Source organism: Puma concolor, chromosome B2 (assembly GCF_028749965.1).
Source record: "Puma concolor isolate L17-30 chromosome B2, mPumCon1.1.hap2, whole genome shotgun sequence".
Taxonomy (NCBI): Eukaryota; Metazoa; Chordata; class Mammalia; order Carnivora; family Felidae; genus Puma; species Puma concolor.
Window position 1 is genome coordinate 122,275,549 of NC_141671.1, and position 19,053 is coordinate 122,294,601.

A 19,053-nucleotide genomic window follows, 5' to 3' on the forward strand; every position below is an offset into this window, starting at 1 on the left:
CATGAGAGTGGGGAGGGGCAGAAAGAGAGAGGGAGAGAGAGAATCCCAAGCAGGCTCTGAGCTGTCAATAGGGCTCCATCCCAGGACCCTGGGATCATGACCTGAGCCAAAATTAAGAGTTGGACACTTAGCCAACTGAGTCACCCAAGCACCCCTGGGCACTTTGGAATTATAATTAGCGGACATTCTTTATAAGTCGATGAACATCATAAGGATATATAATAAAGAGGTGTATAAAAAATAGATCAGTTAGGTCTTTCCTAATTTGAAATGTAGGTGGGTAGAAGCCAATGAAATAAAAAAGGACAACAGTGATATTGTTCGTGCATTGACTACTGTTATCATTTAAAACTGGGCATTTGAAGTACTTGAGAAATCAAGACTATTACAATAAGCCAGAAGAAACCTTGAAGTGAGAATAGAGAAAAAAGTTACGTGTAAGTTTGTTAGAATATGAAAGTAGCATAAGTTGGGGGTGATTTGCAATGGAGCCAAAACATAAGGCCACAGAAGAACAAAAACAAAACAAAACAAAACAAAACGAAAGCGCTCATTGTAGTATGCTAATGAGACCACACCTGGAATAGTGTGTTCAATGTGGGATACGTCTAACAAAAATGAACATCTAGGAAACTGGAAATAGTTCAGAGACAAGCAATAAGAATGATTAAGGGGTTGGAGAGACTGAGCCGAAACAAGATTAAAAGGCCTTACATTTGTTTAACGTGGCTCACAGATGACTAAAAGTGGGCATGATATCTGTTTATAAACAGCTGAAGGTTGGGTGTAAACATGAAAGATAGAGTAGAACCGCATAGTATGGTACTAAAAGGATTTAACTTGAGAAAAACTTTCAAGAGAGAATTCAAAAGTAAATATAATGAAGCTGTCTCCCAGAGAGTGTGCACTTATTTCCTTTTCTTTAGAGACGTTGCCAAGAATGAGGAAGTTTAGTAGAGAGCCCAGCAGAAGAGAATGACCCAACAGGTCCCCTGCAGATCTGATTTCTTCACTTTCACTAACCAGTAGAAACCTTTTTAAGCTTGATCTGTTTGCACAAAATTACTCAGAATGTGTGTTTATTTACAGATTTTAGTAAACCAGCAGCATAGCACTTTAGATTCCTGGGCAATTGTGTCTTATCCTCCTTTGTTCCCGTGGTTTGTCATTGGTAGGCTAGTTGAGTAAAACAGTGTTAAACCTAGTTCATAATGATGCTGGCCTCTGAAAGGCCATTCTCCCCAAGCTCAAGGGGTTTGCTTAGCATTTACTGAGAAACGATTGAATAACTTTGTTTTTTAAGAATCGTGTCCACGACCAGCTGGAGTTCAAAGGTACACCACTGGAGTAAGTCCAGAGATCAATTTTGGGATTGCTTCTATAAGCATCCAGTCTTCTGGCTTCTTTTTTTTTTTTTTTTTTTTTTGGTGAATGCAGTGTCTTATTAACTTTTCTTAGCCTGATGTTTGTTCTTACTAAAGTGATAGAATGGTTTTCCCTTAAGGTTGCTTTTAAATTAAATAAAAGTAAAAATTATGTTTTGGATTATGAGCTCCTAGAGGGCTTTGTTTGTTTAATTTGTCTTCTATAAAACCCAATGCCAAAACAGTACTATGCACCCTTGACAAATAAACAAATAGTAGTAGATAACTGTAGAAGCATCCTGCCCTGCATGCAGGGGTGGGGGTGGGGGGCGTGGGAGAGGGTATTGGTTAAAGGAATTGCTAGTAAGAGAAACTTACATGCCACCAATTTTCACTAGAAAGTCACAATATTTTTTGCTCCCAAACAAATGTCCTTTGTCAGATTAAGTCGGATATTTATGGATATTCTGATGGCCTGATTCATATTATGTAGGGTCTGTATTTCTGAATCACTTCCAAATTTTCCAGAAGATTTTGGAATTTCCCCACCTGTCTTTTCAGGCTCTTTGGCCCTTTCTTATTGTTTTGCTGTCTCCTCTCCCCTTCATTGCCTTGTAGAACTTTGCTGCAGTACCAGACTGGGCCAATAGATGCTGCCATGTCACGAGGTTAACAGTTGGAACGTTTCTTTCTCAGAGGTTAAGGCCTAAAATGAAGTGTGAGTGTAGTCCAGTCAGAGGGCAGGGGAGAGTAATGGGCAACTGTGATAGCCTCTCCAGAGAGTAAATTGGCTTTTTAATTGTGTGCTTATGAACTGTTTGAATTTTACCACAAGTAAGATACTAAGAAAAACAATAAAAAATAAATTAATTTCAAAAAGACACCTCAACTTTAGTTACTTCAAGTATATTTTAGGCAAGGAAATCAATAAGTGAATAAAAACAGAATTTTAAAAGTAATACCTAAAAGCATCTTAGACTCAACATTTCTTTACCATAATGGAAAGGAAAGGCCTGAAATATGTTTTGGGGAGCTTAAAGGACAATGAGGAACGTATTTATTTAAAATAGTATTTCTCAATTTATTTCATTTGCAAGGTCATTTTCTATTCATAGTAAATTACATTGATTTCTCATTTATGATGATGATGATAAAAAGTTTCCTTTGTTACAGAAACTTACAACACAAATAGTTTAAAGAAAAATATTAAGTTAATAATATTACAGGTGATCAACAATAATTATAAAAGTGACACTCAATAGACATGCTGGAAATAATGCTTGTTTAAACAACTGATACATTTCACCTATACAGCCTTAAAAGTCTTTGTTTCCCATGCTCAATTTCTTATTTAAAACTTGGACTAAAATACGACTTTTTATATCACTAATGTCCATATAATACGTGTACGTTTAAGACTAGATGGACTGGAAGACAGTAATAAGCTGAATGCTAGTATCTGATATAATTCTAGGTTTCTAAAAATAACTCCGGTAAATACATTCTTATGAAAATGTACAAAAAAATCATGTGGGAGCAAAGTAAATTGAAAGCAAGGTCAGTCTTGCCGAAAATTTGATTTTAAGAGGGAGTAAAAAAAAAAAATGCTAAAAATTATATTTGTACGAACAATATAGAATTACATTTGTGTGAAATTTTATTTTATCCAAATTGTGCATCTCCCCACCTTTATTTAGAGGTCAGACTAACACAATGTTTTATACCAAAATAAAATTCATAAATTTGTGGTCTTAGGAGCGTATTCAATTCAGCACTGCATTTACCTTTTACATGATATTTGGTATAGTCATGAAACATATACACTACACTAAAATATTTACTATTTTTCTGACTACTCGGTTAATAATAATAGCATCGCAGTGGCTGGCAGTGGTCGTTGAGTTACACAGAGGCTGGTTTGAATTTCAGGTCTGCCATTTACTAGGAAGCTGCTACAAATTCTGACCCCTTAGTTTTCTTACCTGTAAAATGGGGGAAGATCAGCTCTGTAAAGGTAATTAGCATCTTCCCATTGATATTTCTGACTTAAGTATATATTAACTGATGTCCTCTACAGGCCAGGATGTGCTTTAGACCATGCCCCAAATCCTCTTTGCACCAAATCCACCACCAGAACCCCTTCCACTTCAGGAAGCAGAGAAGGGAACCTGGTGACTGGCAAATCTAAATCAATCTGCAGGAAAGATCAAGACCCAGTGAGTGGCGAGAGGGGCAATGAGTGCCTGTATCGGTTTAAATTTACAACCTCACTTTTTCCATTGCCGGCTCATAGTTGTGGGTAATGCCCCACTGATGAAAAAATAAGTTGTAACTACAAGAATTCGATATGGGTTTTTGCTTTTGAACCTGACGGTCTTGCTGTCAGTTGCAAGAGACCAAGCAGAAACAAAGGGGAAATCTTGTTCCGAACTTTTCGCAGAAAATAATTCAGTTGAGAAAACATTAAAACGCATTAAATTTTCTTTGAATAGGGGTAAATTCTACTAGTGACCTTGTAATCTCTCCCACCACATCTAAGGCAATGCGGGGAACTGCTTGTCTAATCATTCGCTTTCTGATTAGAGTCCACTGGGCTGTCTTTGGGAAAGTTACTTAGGTTTCTTTGGGCCTCGGTTTCCTTATCTCTTAGTGGGGCTTAAATAACCACCATGGAATAACGGCCTTAGAACTGTGAAAATTAAATGAACTTACCTACCTACCAGAAGGGACCAGTATAGTCACTGACAGTAAATTCTCAATAAATGAAAATACTTATAATGATGTGACAATTAAGGAAGATGCTCCTAAAATAGACGGTAGGCGTAGGGGAGAGGTGATTAAATGGATGCAAAATTTATGTGTTGTTTATTGTCTACTTTGCCGAGGCCTCTGGTTATGATATACACATACCTTCCCATAGAATATTAAATCCTATGTGGGTGCATAATGCATGCTCAGAAGGATTAGGCATGAAATGTCACTTCAGCAATGTGCCTGGGGAAGCTCTGACGCTGTCTGACCTTTGGGCGTCTGGGAGGGATGCCTATACCTGTGCCCAGCGCTGGAAGGGGCCCAGGCCCTGCCCAGCAAAGCCTACCCCCCAGACTGCTTACTCCTTCCTAGCATACATGTTCCCCGAAAAGGGTATTTTCTCCCTTCCGATTGGCGTAGGTTGGTTTTTCTTTTACGTGGTTGCAAGTAGAAGTCCCTTCAGTCTTCTCCCTTGGGGTAAGTGGAAAGGAATCCGGCCGGGGGCCCGAAGTGGCCTACACCCGGGGACTGGGTAGCTGCGCAGTAGGAGGCAACTCGTGGGCTGCCCCGCAGAAGCAGGTGGGGGCAGACAGCGGTTCGGTTCCCTCGTCCGGGGAGGGGAGTGCGGCCGCGGGTCCCTCCCCTCAGTCGCGGGTGGCAGCGGCCGACGCCAAGCCGGTGGGGGCGGGGTGGGGGCGGCGCGGAGGGCGCGGAGATTACTGCGGCGCCGCCGGGGACGCCAAGGGTTCCGAGCGGTCCCCACGCGGGACCGCGAACGATGACAAAAGACAGTCACCGAGATCGAATAAAAAGAAGTTGGTCCCCGCGCGCCGCCGGTCCCGGGGCCCCCGGCGGCCTCCAGTGGCCGCGGGCGCCGGCGGCGGCGGCGGCGTCCCCCGCCCCCAACCCCGCGCGCAAGTGCAAGGCTGCCCGCCGCGCGGCGCACGCTCCGCGGCTCCCGGCTTCCGCGCAAAACTTCGAGCCTGTCCACGTGAAGTTGTCACTCCCGTTCAGAGGGGCAAAGAGCTTTGGGAAAAGCTGGGCAGTGGCGACGGCGGTGGCTGTGCGCGCGCTCTCTTTTTCTTTTCTTCCACTTTTCCCCTCCCCTGCCTCAGTCCAGAGTTTTGGCTCCTCTCCTTTCCTCCTCCCCCTCGGAGCCGGCTTCTCCCCCCGCCCCGTTTCTCCCCCACTAGTGTACGCTATTTGTTGGCGGGGGTGGGGGGGGTGGGGGTGGGTGGCCGAAGGGGATGTCCTGTTTTCACCAGAGGCACAGCGCGAAGGGGAAACTCCGACACTGGAAAGAACGAGAGTAAATACCTAAATACAGACGCACGGATCCGCGGCTGGGACAGACACTTGAACTTCGGATCCCGAGGCGGTCCGGGCTGCGGGAGGTGAGTGTCCCTTCTCCCCGTCCCCTCCCGCGGGTCCCAGTTTGCGGGAGCCTGCGGACTCTCCCCGGCGAAGTGCGCGCGGCTCCGCCGGGGACGCCCAGCGCCGGGGACGGAGGGCGCGCGGCGTGTGGGCGCCGATTCCCGCGGGCGTCCGGAGGCGGAGTGCAGCACGCCCGAGGCCCAGGCCGCCGGGGCTGCAGTGGTGCCTTCCGCCCGGGAGGACGCCCCTTGCCCCGAGGGTCTTCTCCGAGCCTGCGGGGCCGCTGCGGGGCGGTGGCGGGACGGGGTGCGCCGCGCCCTACTTGTACCCGCCCCCGGCTCGCCGAGGCGCGCGCCACGGGGTCTCCCCTACATCCTTCCTGTGCCATTTATTATTGGGATGATCCCCCTAGATAAGCCTGACGCAAGGATGCTGACCCGGTCCGGTGGAGGGCCCGGGCTCCTGGCATTGTCACGATTCGGGATGCGTGTGTACGTTCACGGCTTGTGCTCCGATCTCGAGGCACGAACGGGCCTTTTAAACCGCGGCCATCCCACTTTAATAGTTTTTATGCGGCGTGGACCCAATGTCTCCTGCAGCTTGCCAGGGTCCGTGAAATTAGAGGCGCCTTGTCAGAGGAGTCGCGTTCATTGGCTCGGGACGCGGATGCCATGGAGGGATTATAACTTCTCCAAACGAAGGGACCTGGCTGCGGAGAGCAGGTTTTCTCTCGTTTCAGAGCTTGCTGGGGTCCCGGGTGGTTGTGGCCCTGGAAACGGCTCTCTGTTTTAGCGTGTGGTTCAGCGGGATTCGGAAGTAGACCGCGTGTGTGCTGGTGTTATTTTGCGCCACCCAGCAGCCAGAACTTTCGTTTAGTAGCACTTTAAAGATGTTTCTCTCTTCGTAAGCTAGCATTATTGGGAACAACTTGGAGCTGTAAGGAAGTTTGCGGACCGAGTGCCACGGCAGAGCTGTGGCGAAGCCGGAGAGCAGTCCCCGGTTGGGGTGGCAGTGTCTCTCCTCCCCATCACCCCTCTCGCCCCTTCTCTTGAAGGCTCGCGGGGTTCGTCCTTGGGGTGAGTGTGTGTGTGTGTGGGGGGGGAGGGTAGTGTTTGGAGACAGTCCCCTGCCCCCTCGCTTCCCGCGCCTCTCTCCCCTGCACTGCAGAGCGGGCAGTCATTCATGAATCCCTAACCTGAGACCGGAGGAGGAAGGCGCAGGTCCCTGGGCCCTTCCTGCCAGGGGTGCAGAACAGCGACGGGGCGTGTGTTTTGGTTTCAGAGCAGTTCCACGTGGAGCATCTCCGTGTGCGTGTCTGTGTGTTGTGTACTTGATCTGTGAGGAGGTAACAGGAGTCTCGTGTTCAAACCCAGTGGGCCGTTGGCCATTAATTTGCTTTCCTGGCTGTCATTACAGACACTTCCAAAATCTGATACCTCAGAGAACCAACAGGTTAGGTTTCACATTAAGAGCTCATACTTAACAGTTTTCTTTCTCCCTTACCCCTTTTGGCTTGGCACCCTGGGATCAACGTAATTGATGTCGCGAAACATATCTTCTCGAATATGGCATTTTGTTCCTCTTCTCAGCGGCCACTTTTTGCACCCTCCTGCATTTGTCAGTTTCTGTGCGGGCTCCTTCGGGACTTAGGTGGGAGTCTTAGGAGCTTTTAACAACCGCGGGCTCACCTTTAGCAGCTTCTGGAGTTTCATTTACACTTAGGTGACTGGCAGGATTGGGAGTTGAGGATGGTTTTTGTTTGTTTGTTGGGTTGTTTTTGTTTTTATTTTTAATCCCCCCCCCCCAGGACACCCCCAGGACAGGGATTGCACTTGATAACGTTTCCAGAACTTTGGTTTTAAACAGAAACGTTGCCTTTTTTTTTTTTTTTTCTTTTTTCTGTTATAATGTTTGTGGCCAGCTTGTAGCTGAAGAACCAAAAACCAGGAAAGGGGGCGGGGAGAGAATCCTAAAACAAAATACTTGATACCTGGTATGGTGGGTGCGTTTTGGGGGACTGCGCTCAAAAGGCAATTGTGTGTGTGTGTGTGTTTTAAAATAACATTATCCCAAGAAATAAGTAGCAGTAGTAACAAGAGACAAACTGCTTTGTGTGGAGCTCGACTGCTACAATCTGATTTTTATGGCAACAATACCAAAGGCAGATATAACCGCATCCATTTTTATTGTCGTTATAAACCATAAAAATAGTTTGTTCCACCCGATTAAAAGTTGTAAGCCATTCAGAGCTAAACCAATTTTTAGAAATGACTGTTCAAGAAAGAAAGTTAAAACTTTTGACAGTTACAGCTTTGAAAGTAACATAATTAGATTATTTGGAAACTCCTTTTTTTTTTTTTTTCTGATTGGTAGGGACATAACCTTGTCTTTCAGAACAAGTGAAGGTCTAAAATCAGTGTAGTTTTGAAAAACCTGTTTTTCTCTGTCAGTTACCTGAAAATAGTATTTTAATGTATTTATACATTTTAATGTATTTATAATTAGAGGTTGTTTCACAATTATAACAAGTAAGAAGACTGACTTGATTATGTTTTTTATTAGGAATTATTTCAGTGGCTATTAGATACTTAATTTCTCTTACAAAATGGAAAGCTTTAAGTAACTGTTTATAGCTAATATTTAAATACTGTGTTCACATTTTTAAAAATTAAAGAAATAAAACATAAGATTTGTACAAGAAGAAATTGGTTCAGGAGCAATCGTTATTCTTATTAGAAAATATAGATGCTGCATTCTAGAGGATTTGTAGAAGCTCGTGGAAAAACTTGTCTTTGCATAAAAGTTTCTTGAAGGGAGTTTGGCAGATGAGTAGTTTGTCATTTTTTCTTTTAAGAAACCTCTTTGAATTAAAAAAAAAAGAAATCAAGTTATCCATTTCTAAGAGTTTCCTTTTTATTTATGTTGTGATTTGGGGTGTAAATAAATTTTACATACCCACGGGAAATAGAGTGTCCAGTTTCATGTTTTCAATCTCTGTTGCAAGTTCTAAATGACTGATGCCATGTCTAAAAATATATTTATGTGGCTTGGTATTTCATTTAAAAAAATGTATGCACCGAAATGAAATTATCCAGAATCTTTAGAAAAGCAGAACAGGAGAAGATCCGTAGCGATTGTTATGAAGAGTTGGGATGTCGGAAAGTTCCAATTCTAACTTTCAAATAATGAGGTTAACTTATTTCACCCGGTGAAACCTTCCATTTTAATAGAGAATTCAAGAAGAGGGGAGATAATCCTTTTCAAGACTTAGTGAAATGTTAAGTAATAAGAGTGCAGGTATTTATTATGTTTTTTCATTATCTTTTTTTTTCCCCTATTAGGTAAATGCAGGAACACTGAACATTCAGTAGAAACAGGCCCCCTTTATAAGGAGTTTATTCACCATAGTTCTGTATTGCAGCTGCTGATCATATTTCATGGAGCTGTTAAAGCACTTAAAACCTAAAATTAGGTACTGTCTGGTTGTAAATATTTCAGATCCCTCATTTAAGAAACAAACAGAAAAGCGTGGTATCAAAAGTAGAAGATGTTTTGAATCTTCTCATTGAAAAACTGAACAAACCTTTATCAAAGACCTTCTTTTTCCGGTGAGAATGTAACCATGACAGTTGTTTTTAAATGGGTATTATTTTTACATAGTCTAAACTCTTATAATGTGTCTTCCTATAAAGTGTCTTAAACTAATTGTATTCAGAAATACAGTTGGGGGATTTTATTACAATGGTTACTAGGTGAATGAAATCAACACGGGAAGGAATGGACGGGACAGTTGCAATGTACCTGCTTCTCTCATGAATGTTTCCTGGTGAACTAAGAAATGACATGATCTTTTAGGCATTTGTTCTAGAAATGGATGAGATGCAGTGGTGTATTTAATTGCAGTGTGTGTAATATTGCATTCAGTTAGATGTGTTTTAACACGGGGAGCCCTGAATATTCATTGAATTGTACGTGGAGCAAAACTTGGCATCATTTATTTTGAACTTGAGTGGAAGAAAATAAACAAGAAACACATATTCAAAAGCAGTGCAAGCAATCTTGATTGCTTTTAAGAGGTTTGAAGACTTTGTAAACATTACTGTCACCTAATATTACTCCTGGCACTGCACGTTAGTATATGCCTTGGTGATACGCCATTTTACTCTTGAAGTTTGTGATTCTTACCATGTATCCAGCTATGTTTCTGCTAGTAGAGACGACTGAAAGTGAATACCACTACCCTTACTGCCCTAACTCCTTTTCTGTCTTCCAGAAAAAGAGATGAAATGCATTAATTTAAAAATAGAAACCATTTTGAGTTATCAAAACCACATTTTTATGGTAGTTTAAAATAGTTTCAGAGAGTGCACCTCTGGATCTCACTGTAACCTTTTCTGTCATTGAGAGGTGCTAATTGATCTTAGGTCACTGACATAATAGTATAGTTTGATATTTGAAACCGTTCAACATTGGCCTGGCCCTTTTCTCACCCTGAGATTTCAGTCCATGGCTGATGAATAACACCATATTAAAACGTCAGGAATTCTATTTTTTTTTTCTCTCTATGAAACATTTTAATACAACATACTCATTTTTGAAGCTTTTATTTGTGGACAATAAGTGCATTTATTTTAATGCACCTTTGAGCTATGGGAGAAAGACTGATATTATCGTGTTAGGATTTTTTTAATATATTTTTTTTCACGGGTAGATATTTTTAGAGTGAAAATTTGAGGCAGAGTTTGATTGCTGTGATCACATTGGAATACTTTCAACGCAAAGTTGCATTAAACTAGTATTGAATAGCCATCTCGAGTTTTCACACCTACAGTATATTTTCTTAGGCATGTTCATATCTTAAAATACATCTGAAAATAGAAATTGTCAGATTCGTTTTTGTAAAGTTGTCATTTTCCTTTCCCTGTAAATCATTCCCATTGTCAATGTCTGTCGTTATTCTCATCACAGCATCATAGCTGACATTTACTGAGGCATTACTTTAAAGTGTGGAATAACCAATTTTATCTTTTCAACTCTACCATAAATTAGGTACTTTTATTATTCCCATTTTACAGGTGAGGAAACTAAGACCCAGTCATGCAATGGAGTGGAGCCAGGGTCCCAACTCTGCAGTCGGACCTCAGAGGTCTGATTCTCAAGGGCTGCATCAGGCAGTCGCTCCCAACAGTCATATATGAGTTCATTTTTGGTGCTTTCTGAACAGACATTTTATTTTTTGTATTATTAATTATGTATTTATTTCAGGGTATTAGAAAAATATGTAAAGTGACATATTGAACCTATAATTTCACAGATCATATTGTTGAAGAAAAGGACAGAAAAAGTATTGATGTAAAGCAAGTTAAATTTTAGAAAGCGCCTATTTAAAGAAACGGATGAAGTAACAGTGAGTGAGCGCTCGGCTAAAATAGCCCAAATCATGGAGGTTGGTGGCAAATGACTGAATTTAGAGAAACTATTACCCTACAATGCTTCCCAAATGTCAGGAACTTATGAGCAGGTCTTTTTAATATTTAACTTACGTACCAACTTTTCCTTTGCTTTTCAAGCCTTATCCATTGGTTAGATGTTATTGATTTTGTTAGATGTTACTGGTTTTGTTGTTGTTGTTATGATGTTGCTGTTGTTTTAAGTCTGAATGCTGGTTGTGAATCTCAAATCTACACATTTATCTTGAACACACTAATAAAGGCTGCTTGATGAATTTCTAGAGGCAAGTTTAAATTGTAATGGGTCACTCATATTTTGGAAACACTTTCAGTTTGCATGGATATCATATCAGACTATATTTTTAAGGTTTTCTCTAGGTGAACACTTGCTTTGCTGTTGATAATCTGTTTTATAACTTTATTGTTTCACTGACACAGTGGTTTTCATTTATTTATTTATGTATGTATTTAGCCACAGACCCTTTTATTAAAGTGAAAACTGACACTCTGCCCACAGGAGGAATATTCACTGCCCTGAATGAAGCAGAACATGGGTGGCCCGTGAATCACTCACCAACACTGCCCTGCAACCATTGCCCGCTCCCAGTCTCTCTGAGGGTCTTTGAGTGTGTGAAAATCTCTGAAAAAAAGGTCCTCTGAGAAAGGGGCCCATTCAGAGTACCTGCTGTATAACATGTTGAAATGTCATCCACTGAAAAACAAAACAAAAACAACTCTCAAATACCACAAAGTATCTGCAGTGTAATATGTGGGCAAAGGCATGCCTGCCCATCCTAGTATTACTTGGAATGTTCTTCTTAACCAATCTGCCACTTTATTTCAGTTTAGCACTTGGAAAATAAAAGTAGCGGGTATGTTTCCCACACGAAGGTCCAGGTCTGAATGAGGCACACTGAATTTTTACATGCAAATGTTTGCTATATTGAGTATCTTTTTTCCTTTAATGACTTTCTGAAGAAACATCAGCAGTGGCAGAAATTGACATGCCCTTAGATTTTCACGTAAATTATTGCTGCCGTTTCTGTGATTCTTTCCTCTTTTCTTCCTAAAATGAAAGGGACATTTTGTAGTGAAGGCTACAATTAAATCATAAAAGTTTACATTCATATGCCATTAAGTTTAATTCTACTCACAAAAGCAATAGCATTCGATTTGAAATTCTATACTTAATCAGGTGGGTGTACCACATACTGGGAGAGCTTATTCTCTGAAAGGTCACATACACAATTCACAGACCTCTGCGTGTACCCTACAGAGTGATCTATTCGTTACAGTTCACCTCTGACTCTGAACTCTCCCATGTTAAAGGATTTGAAAAGAACTAAATGTTCTCACTAAGAGATTGAATACTTCTAACCTGATGTGCCTAGTGTGTTGAAAGTGATGATAACTTGGGGAAGTCAGCAGGTCTCTGAATTAGGTAATGCTTTTCACTTAAAAGTTTATATTTTAATGCAAATGTATATTCATGTATGAGTATGACTCAAGTAATTCTAGCCAGATTTAATCACAAGTGGGTGAGTCATGTTCAGATTCCCTTTTGCAGATTTTCTGTAATCTCAAACTTTGCTTCTAGTAGGTATTTTAGGAATGCAAACCTCAAAAATTCTGTCGAGAACAGCAATACTACTAAATTTGTTTACACGAATCTTTAGGTGTTCAGATGATGTTGCTGCTTTGTTTTTCTTAGTTGACCCAAGAAGAATTGTAATTTAGGTCCGTTTTCTCTCCTTAATTATTGCCTTTGGATTTTAAAGTCTTCATTGGTGAAGATACCTAACAAAATTATGGGTACCCATACATGATTTTTAAGTGCTTTTTCATTTTCAGTGTTGCTCAAGACATGTGAAAATTAGAGTGAAATGAATAGGTTTTTCCCTACCGTGTGTTAATTTTGGAGACGTTGGGGCTTTTAGTCTCTTTTAGTACATTTTACTTTTTCTTGGCATATACCATTCACAAGGAATGGTTAACGGTAATAAGTGAGTTAACCGTGATAACCGAGGTCGCGGGTTTAATTCTCAGATGATCATATTAGCTTTTTGGGTGTACACATGTCCTATATACACTTAGTCATATTGTCTTTAGTTTGGTCCTGGGGGACCATCGTGGATGATGCTGGACCTGTCTCCAAGACTCTCCTCCCTATCTATAAGATGTTCAATCACATTTGTTGACAATTTTTAGCAGGTACCTCTTGCACTTCAACATGCTTCAGAAAAATTCTCTGTTGCCTCTAGGACAATTCCAAAATTCTTAGCAGGGAGTACAAGGCCTTTTGTGCCGAGAACCTTATTGCTCAGGTTGCCTTTCTCCTCCATCACCAGCTGGTCACAGGAATCTCTAGCAGTAGAGAGAACTGCAGTTCTCAAAGAAATACCCCGCGTCATTGCCACTTCATTGCTTTGTGCATGTGATTCTTTCTACCCGGAAGACAGCTCTTCTGCCCCTGAAACTTGCTTTTTTACTTCTTTTCCAAGACTGTAGACATCAAATGTTACCTCTTCTGGTAAGTTCATCTGTCCTCCAGAGGCTGAGTTGGATGTTTCTTTCCTTTTTGCTGCCAAAGCACCCAGCTTCTGCCTTCAACCCAGCACCTGCCACATTGACATGTAATAGAGTTCATGAATTCAGATCCTGCTCTAGACCTGTGTGTTTACTGATGCACTTACTGGCATTTTTCATCTCCGTATTTCCAGTGAGCAGGGGTCACTGTGGAGTGAATTTCTGTGGAGTGAAATGCGTAAGGAAAATGGGGATGAGAGCAGTGATGGTGAGACTGGACATCATCTGTCATGAGATTGGGGGGGCCCCATGAGCGGAGTAGCTGTGACCATGAGACGCAGGACAGCCTTAAGAACAACCTCAGGGATTTTTTGTATTAGCCCAGTAGAATTACGACTCTGAATCTAGGCCCAGCTTATAGGTATGTGTGTATGAGTGTAGAAATGTATTTATTTCCCTCATGACTCTTGAGAAGTCAGTGGTCCAGTGGGTCAGCCAAGGATCCTAAAGATCTTTGAAGATACGAGTATTTCATTGCACTTGAAATCCGAGGGAGCTGATTCTTCTTATAGCATAATGATTAAGTACAAAGAATATAGAGGCAGGCTGCTTGGGTTCAAACCCCAGCTTTGACACTAAAGACTCTGGAATGATAAGCAATGTGACTTAAACTGGTTTTGCTTCAGTTTTCTCCTATGGAATAGAACATACTCTGTGAGGTTCTGATGACAATTCAGTGAGTAAGTGTATGTGAAGTATTTCGAATGGTGTCTGATAAGGGTATTAGCTGCTATGATTATGATTGTTACTCTTCATCAGGTCACCCAAAATGTTCACAGAGTTTTAGAGCTGGAAGTCATTTTGGGGGTCATAGACTGGGGACTATAATTTGAGTCTCCAGTGGTCCAAATGCAAATTTGGCATTCTTGGGTGATCTTGGCAAAGCTGAGGCTGTATTTGGAGCCCTGAGAGAAGACATTAGAGGGGCCCCAAACTGGGCTTTGGCCATTTATGTTGCCCAGAATTTCTTTTCACCAGTGCTTCCACATGCAGTATTCTAGATTTTTTTAAGGCTTTGATTTATGGGGCTCTCCAACTTCCCTAAACAATTAATTTTTTTAAATGTTTGCTTGTTTATTTATTTACTTTTGAGTGGGGGAGCAGAAAGAGAGAGAGGGAGAGGCAGAATCCCAAGCAGGCTCCGCACTGTCAGTGTGGGGCTTGAACCCACAAAACATGAGATCATGACCTGAGCCGAAATCAAGAGTCAGATGCTTAACCAACTGAGCCACCCAGGCGCCCCCAGTACTGCTATGACTCTTATCTCTGCAGAGACAATAGGGGGTTATGAACACTCTGTTTCAGAATTTGTCACTCAGTCCTTGGATTCAGATGTAATGAGTGTATAGCAGAGTGGGGCTGAGGGAGGAAGGGAAGTTAAAATAATTGTTAGTCGAGGTTCTGTTTTTATTGCTTACCTGGAACTTCCAGATGCATCTGTCCTAAGAAAAATGTACTCATATGGATGTTGCACTTGAATCCCTTAGCATATGCAGCCCAGTGTTTCTCAGCAGTTGACACATAGTGTGACATTAGTCTCAGGTGTTCTCAAGCTCTTATTGGCATTTGGGGTTGATGATTGTTGGCATGCGTATATGGCTGGCTGATGCATTATAGGGTGTGGAGTAGCATTCCTAGTCTCTACCCACTAGATGCCAGCAGCACCTTCCCTGGAGTAATGGCAGCATCTCCCCGGACATTGCCAGGCATCCTCCGGAAGCCGATTGTCCCCATTTGAGAACCCATGACCAAAGTAGATCTTAAGATCACTTGATTTGGTCGAGACTCCCAGGCATGAGCGGATTGTTCTATTTTCAGTCAAGTGTCAAGACTCTTCGTACCTTCCGCCTAACTTTAAATACAAAATCAAACAACTCTTATTGGTTGTGTTGATGCATAAGCTGTACGCAGATGGGATTTACAGATAGGCTTTACACAGACGTTTAAAAATATTTATCTATTGAGGCGCCTGAGTCGCTCAGTAGGTTAAGCATCCGACTTCGGCTCAGTTCATGATCTCACGGTTTGTGGGTTCCAGCCCCACGTCGGGCTCTGCGCTGACAGCTCGATCCTACGACCTTGAGGTCACAACCTGAGCCAAAATCAAAAGTCGGATGCTCAACCAGCTAAGCAGCAGGTGCCTCAGGCTTTATACGGATTGACTACTTTTAGCATATTTTTTTTTCTGGGAATAATATATGAGTAGGGAGAGCAGAATACCCAGGGAAGTATATAGGAAGTAGATATTTCTCTGACTCACCTTTACGTCTATTTTTTTTTTACTGTTGCTTATTAGTAGATACTGTTGATTCGCTTTTAATAATGACAATTACCTATGTTTTTCCCACAGATGAATAACTCAGTCACAAGAAACTTGTATTTACTGTAGTGCCAGAAAAAATAAAGTTTCCTATAATCAAAACTGCCTAAGATTAAAATACTTAATACAATTATTTGTTCATTTCCGATGAGAACTTTTCAAATGAAATATGTCTTAGCTTTCAGTTTGTACCACAATTTCAGTATCTTGAATTCAATAACATTAGTCCAGTCCGAAGAAAGTGAAAATGAAAATATTGCATTAAGCACTCCTGTGATGAATCACCAAATCCAAACTTAGTTCTAATTCTATAGGTTTAATTTTGACAGACATTTTATCTGTGACCTCCTGTGTAGTTGAATGTAAGTAAATGTGACTGTGGTCTGAGTACCACCTCTGTCCTCTGCCTAGTTTAGCCTATATGAAAGATGTTTGAAGATCACTTAAACGAACAAAAAGGAACATAATACTAATGTAAAGTGAGAGAGGAGAATGACCTACATGAGTTTTGGATTGAATGTGAAACGTATTTTGAAGTATGAAATAGTTATAGAAATATAATTCGACTCCTACTCCTATGAGGTCTAAACAGTAGATAATTCTTCTCATCTCATTAGTAATTGCAAAGATACTTGAAATTCTACACATATGTATTATCTAATTTAGTGGTTTTACTTTAATTATATTAGGCAGGTAATCATGGTACCTGAAAGCAGTCAAACTGACCTAGGGATTTCACGTCATTTACTAATTGAGGCTCAAGCAGGCAGGGCGGAAGAACCTGAAAACGTACTCTGTCTGTCTGTCTCATACCTCTCCTTGATTTATGCTTTAAGTTTTGAAATGTACTTTTAAGAGGGGAAAGTGGCTCTGCATATAGCATACTGAATGTGGCCAAAATGTCTTCCTGTTTTCTAAGAGGAGAAGGACCTTGCTCAGCCACTTGTTAGCAGAAAGATGAATTGGATTCTGAGCCACCCAATGACAGTCGGGGGTCATTCCAGGGGAGTTGGGGGGTTGTCAGTTAGGGGCTTAAATCATGAGTTTTCAGTTTTCTTTTTTTTTTTTAATTTTTTTTTTTTAACATTTATTTTTGAGACAGAGAGAGACAGAGCATGAACGGGGGAGGGTCAGAGAGAGGGAGACACAGAATCTGAAACGGGCCCCAGGCTCTGAGCTGTCCGCACAGAGCCCGACGCGGGGCTCGAACTCACGGACCGCGAGATCATGACCTGAGCTGAAGTCAGCCGCTTAACCGACTGAGCCACCCAGGCGCCCCGAGTTTTCAGTTTTCAGATGGTGGAGGAGAGTTCTGCTCCCTGTCTTGACAAGAAGTCCAAAGAAGGCATAGCAACACTCAACTCCATCCAGGTGCTTTATACCTGATGTTGAATAAGAAGCCTGTTCATTGGAGAACAGCCAACAAACCAGAGGTTTGGTTTTTTCGAAGGAACACTTCCTGGGCTCATAAATTAGGGAACCGCCCCCCCCTCCAAGAATTTCAGGTCACATATCTACTTTCTCAGGTTGATTCTTTGTATAATGGGTCCTAATGTAAGACTTACATATTTTTATGAATGCTCTGTGTTACTAAATACAATTAGGCACTTCCTTTTTGTCTCCCCGGGGTATTCTCTCCCCCCATTGTCTTCCACTGCCCCAGCTATCTCAACCTTCTCACATCTTACTTTTTTGCTGCCTACCTGTACAAAAAAATCTGCTACCTTTTCAAGGCTTAGTTCACATGTCACCTCCTCTGGGAAGCCATCCCTAAGGCTCAGGCAGAATTCATTCTTTTCTCTCTGTAATACCATAGCACCTTTTTGGGGCTGTTAATATCGAAACACATTGTGCTGTGGCTGATTATATGTGAATCGTTCTTCTAGAGATATCCTGAACTCACTGAGGATAGAGATCATATCTTTCCCCCACTGTAGTGCCAGGACCTGGGCATATTCATGGAAATTCACTAACTGCACTATTCCATGCATGTCTTCACAGGACATACAGCCAAAGCCAGACGGCTACAAAGAAAATCCTGTTTACCGTTTAGAAACTGATTTTCTTTTTCTCATGGTCCAAGAAACACATTTATTGGTGGTGGTGGTTTTTTATGATAACTTATTTGATATTTCATTTATACTAAGGTATTATTATTTTCTAGAAGAAGAAAAGATCTATCTGGCATGAACTGGTGTTTTGAATAAACTAAAGTTAAAAAGACAGATTCTAGTCGAGGTTTAATAGTCTTTGTATTTCTGTTTTCCTCCGAAAACAAACTTCGGCCTCTCTGGTTGCTTTCTGCAGAGATGCACTGCATGTTATTTTGAAGAATTTTTAACCCTCAGAATTATGGACTTCATCTGAGAGGAAGCATGTTCTGTATTTGTTTATGTCAATGTTTCAAAATATGGGGACCAGAAATCCCAGATGTGTCTTAAAGTATGTGTGGCCTTTTGGTGAGAGAAATTAGGTCTTTTTTCAGGCACAATTGAGGAAGGAAAATTTTTTGTTTAGTTTCTAGTGGTTTGTTTTTAGGCATTTTCCACAAAAAGATGAGCAAGACCCTTCAGAACCACCAACTTGCTTATTTAGGGGGAAAAAAAAAACCCTCCCATGTCCAAAAATAACATTAAATTAAAATGATTGTTTCCAATAGTTTCAAAAATTGTGGTTTTATTTCCTTGTATGAGTCACTTCTGAATGCAGTATGTGATTGCACTACATCATGAGGAAGCATATTTGCTGGATAGTTTAGTAAGTCACATTGTTTATCAGAGAATCAGATCAGAAGAGGAATTTAGCTTACCTCTCCGTTTTGCAGCGGGGGGGGGGGGGGGGGGGGGGCGGGGAATGGATTAGGGACGTTAAGTGGTGTCTTCAGAAAGAAGCTAAAAAGAGGACCTCCTCCTGGAGACACCCCAGTGCTTCCAGCTCTCTGAATTGTTGCCTTTATTTTCCTTCGGGCATGTCTGACAAGGAGTTGCAGATACTGGAATCAGACCACAGTCTGTCTGTGTCCAGGCCCTGCCGCCATTCCTCAGTCGTGCAACCTTGGGGAAGTTACTGAGCTGCCGTAGGCCATAGCTCCAGGATGTGGACACGGGGAGTAATAACAGTACTTGCCTCTTGCCTCGTGGAGTTGCAAGGAATAACCCAGTTCATACAGGAAAAGACACTGAAAATGCTCAGAACATATTTTGAATTG

The 19,053-nt window shown here is 41.6% G+C and overlaps 2 protein-coding genes across 19 annotated transcripts in view; one reads left to right on the forward strand and one right to left on the reverse strand.

The window, feature by feature from the left end:
* LOC147581217 (uncharacterized) overlaps nucleotides 1-6,801 on the reverse strand; it is a 46,257-nt gene extending 39,456 nt beyond the window's left edge. For both annotated transcript variants that reach the window (XM_086707906.1, XM_086707905.1), the window contains exon 1: nucleotides 5,433-6,801. In XM_086707906.1, the coding sequence (XP_086564032.1) occupies nucleotides 5,433-5,877 (445 nt within the window). In that variant the 5' untranslated portion in view covers nucleotides 5,878-6,801. The remainder of the gene's footprint in view (nucleotides 1-5,432) is intronic.
* Nucleotides 1-19,053, forward strand: part of EYA4 (EYA transcriptional coactivator and phosphatase 4) — a 317,460-nt gene that overhangs the window by 32,775 nt on the left and 265,632 nt on the right. For 4 of the 17 annotated variants that reach the window (XM_086707893.1, XM_086707896.1, XM_086707897.1 and 1 more), the window contains exons 1-2: nucleotides 4,327-4,592; nucleotides 5,381-5,509. The exons of 1 other annotated variant lie outside the window; for it this stretch is intronic. The gene's annotated coding sequence lies outside the window, so the exon portion shown is untranslated. 12 more of the 17 variants (XM_086707899.1, XM_086707902.1, XM_086707888.1 and 9 more) reach the window with 11 other exon arrangements.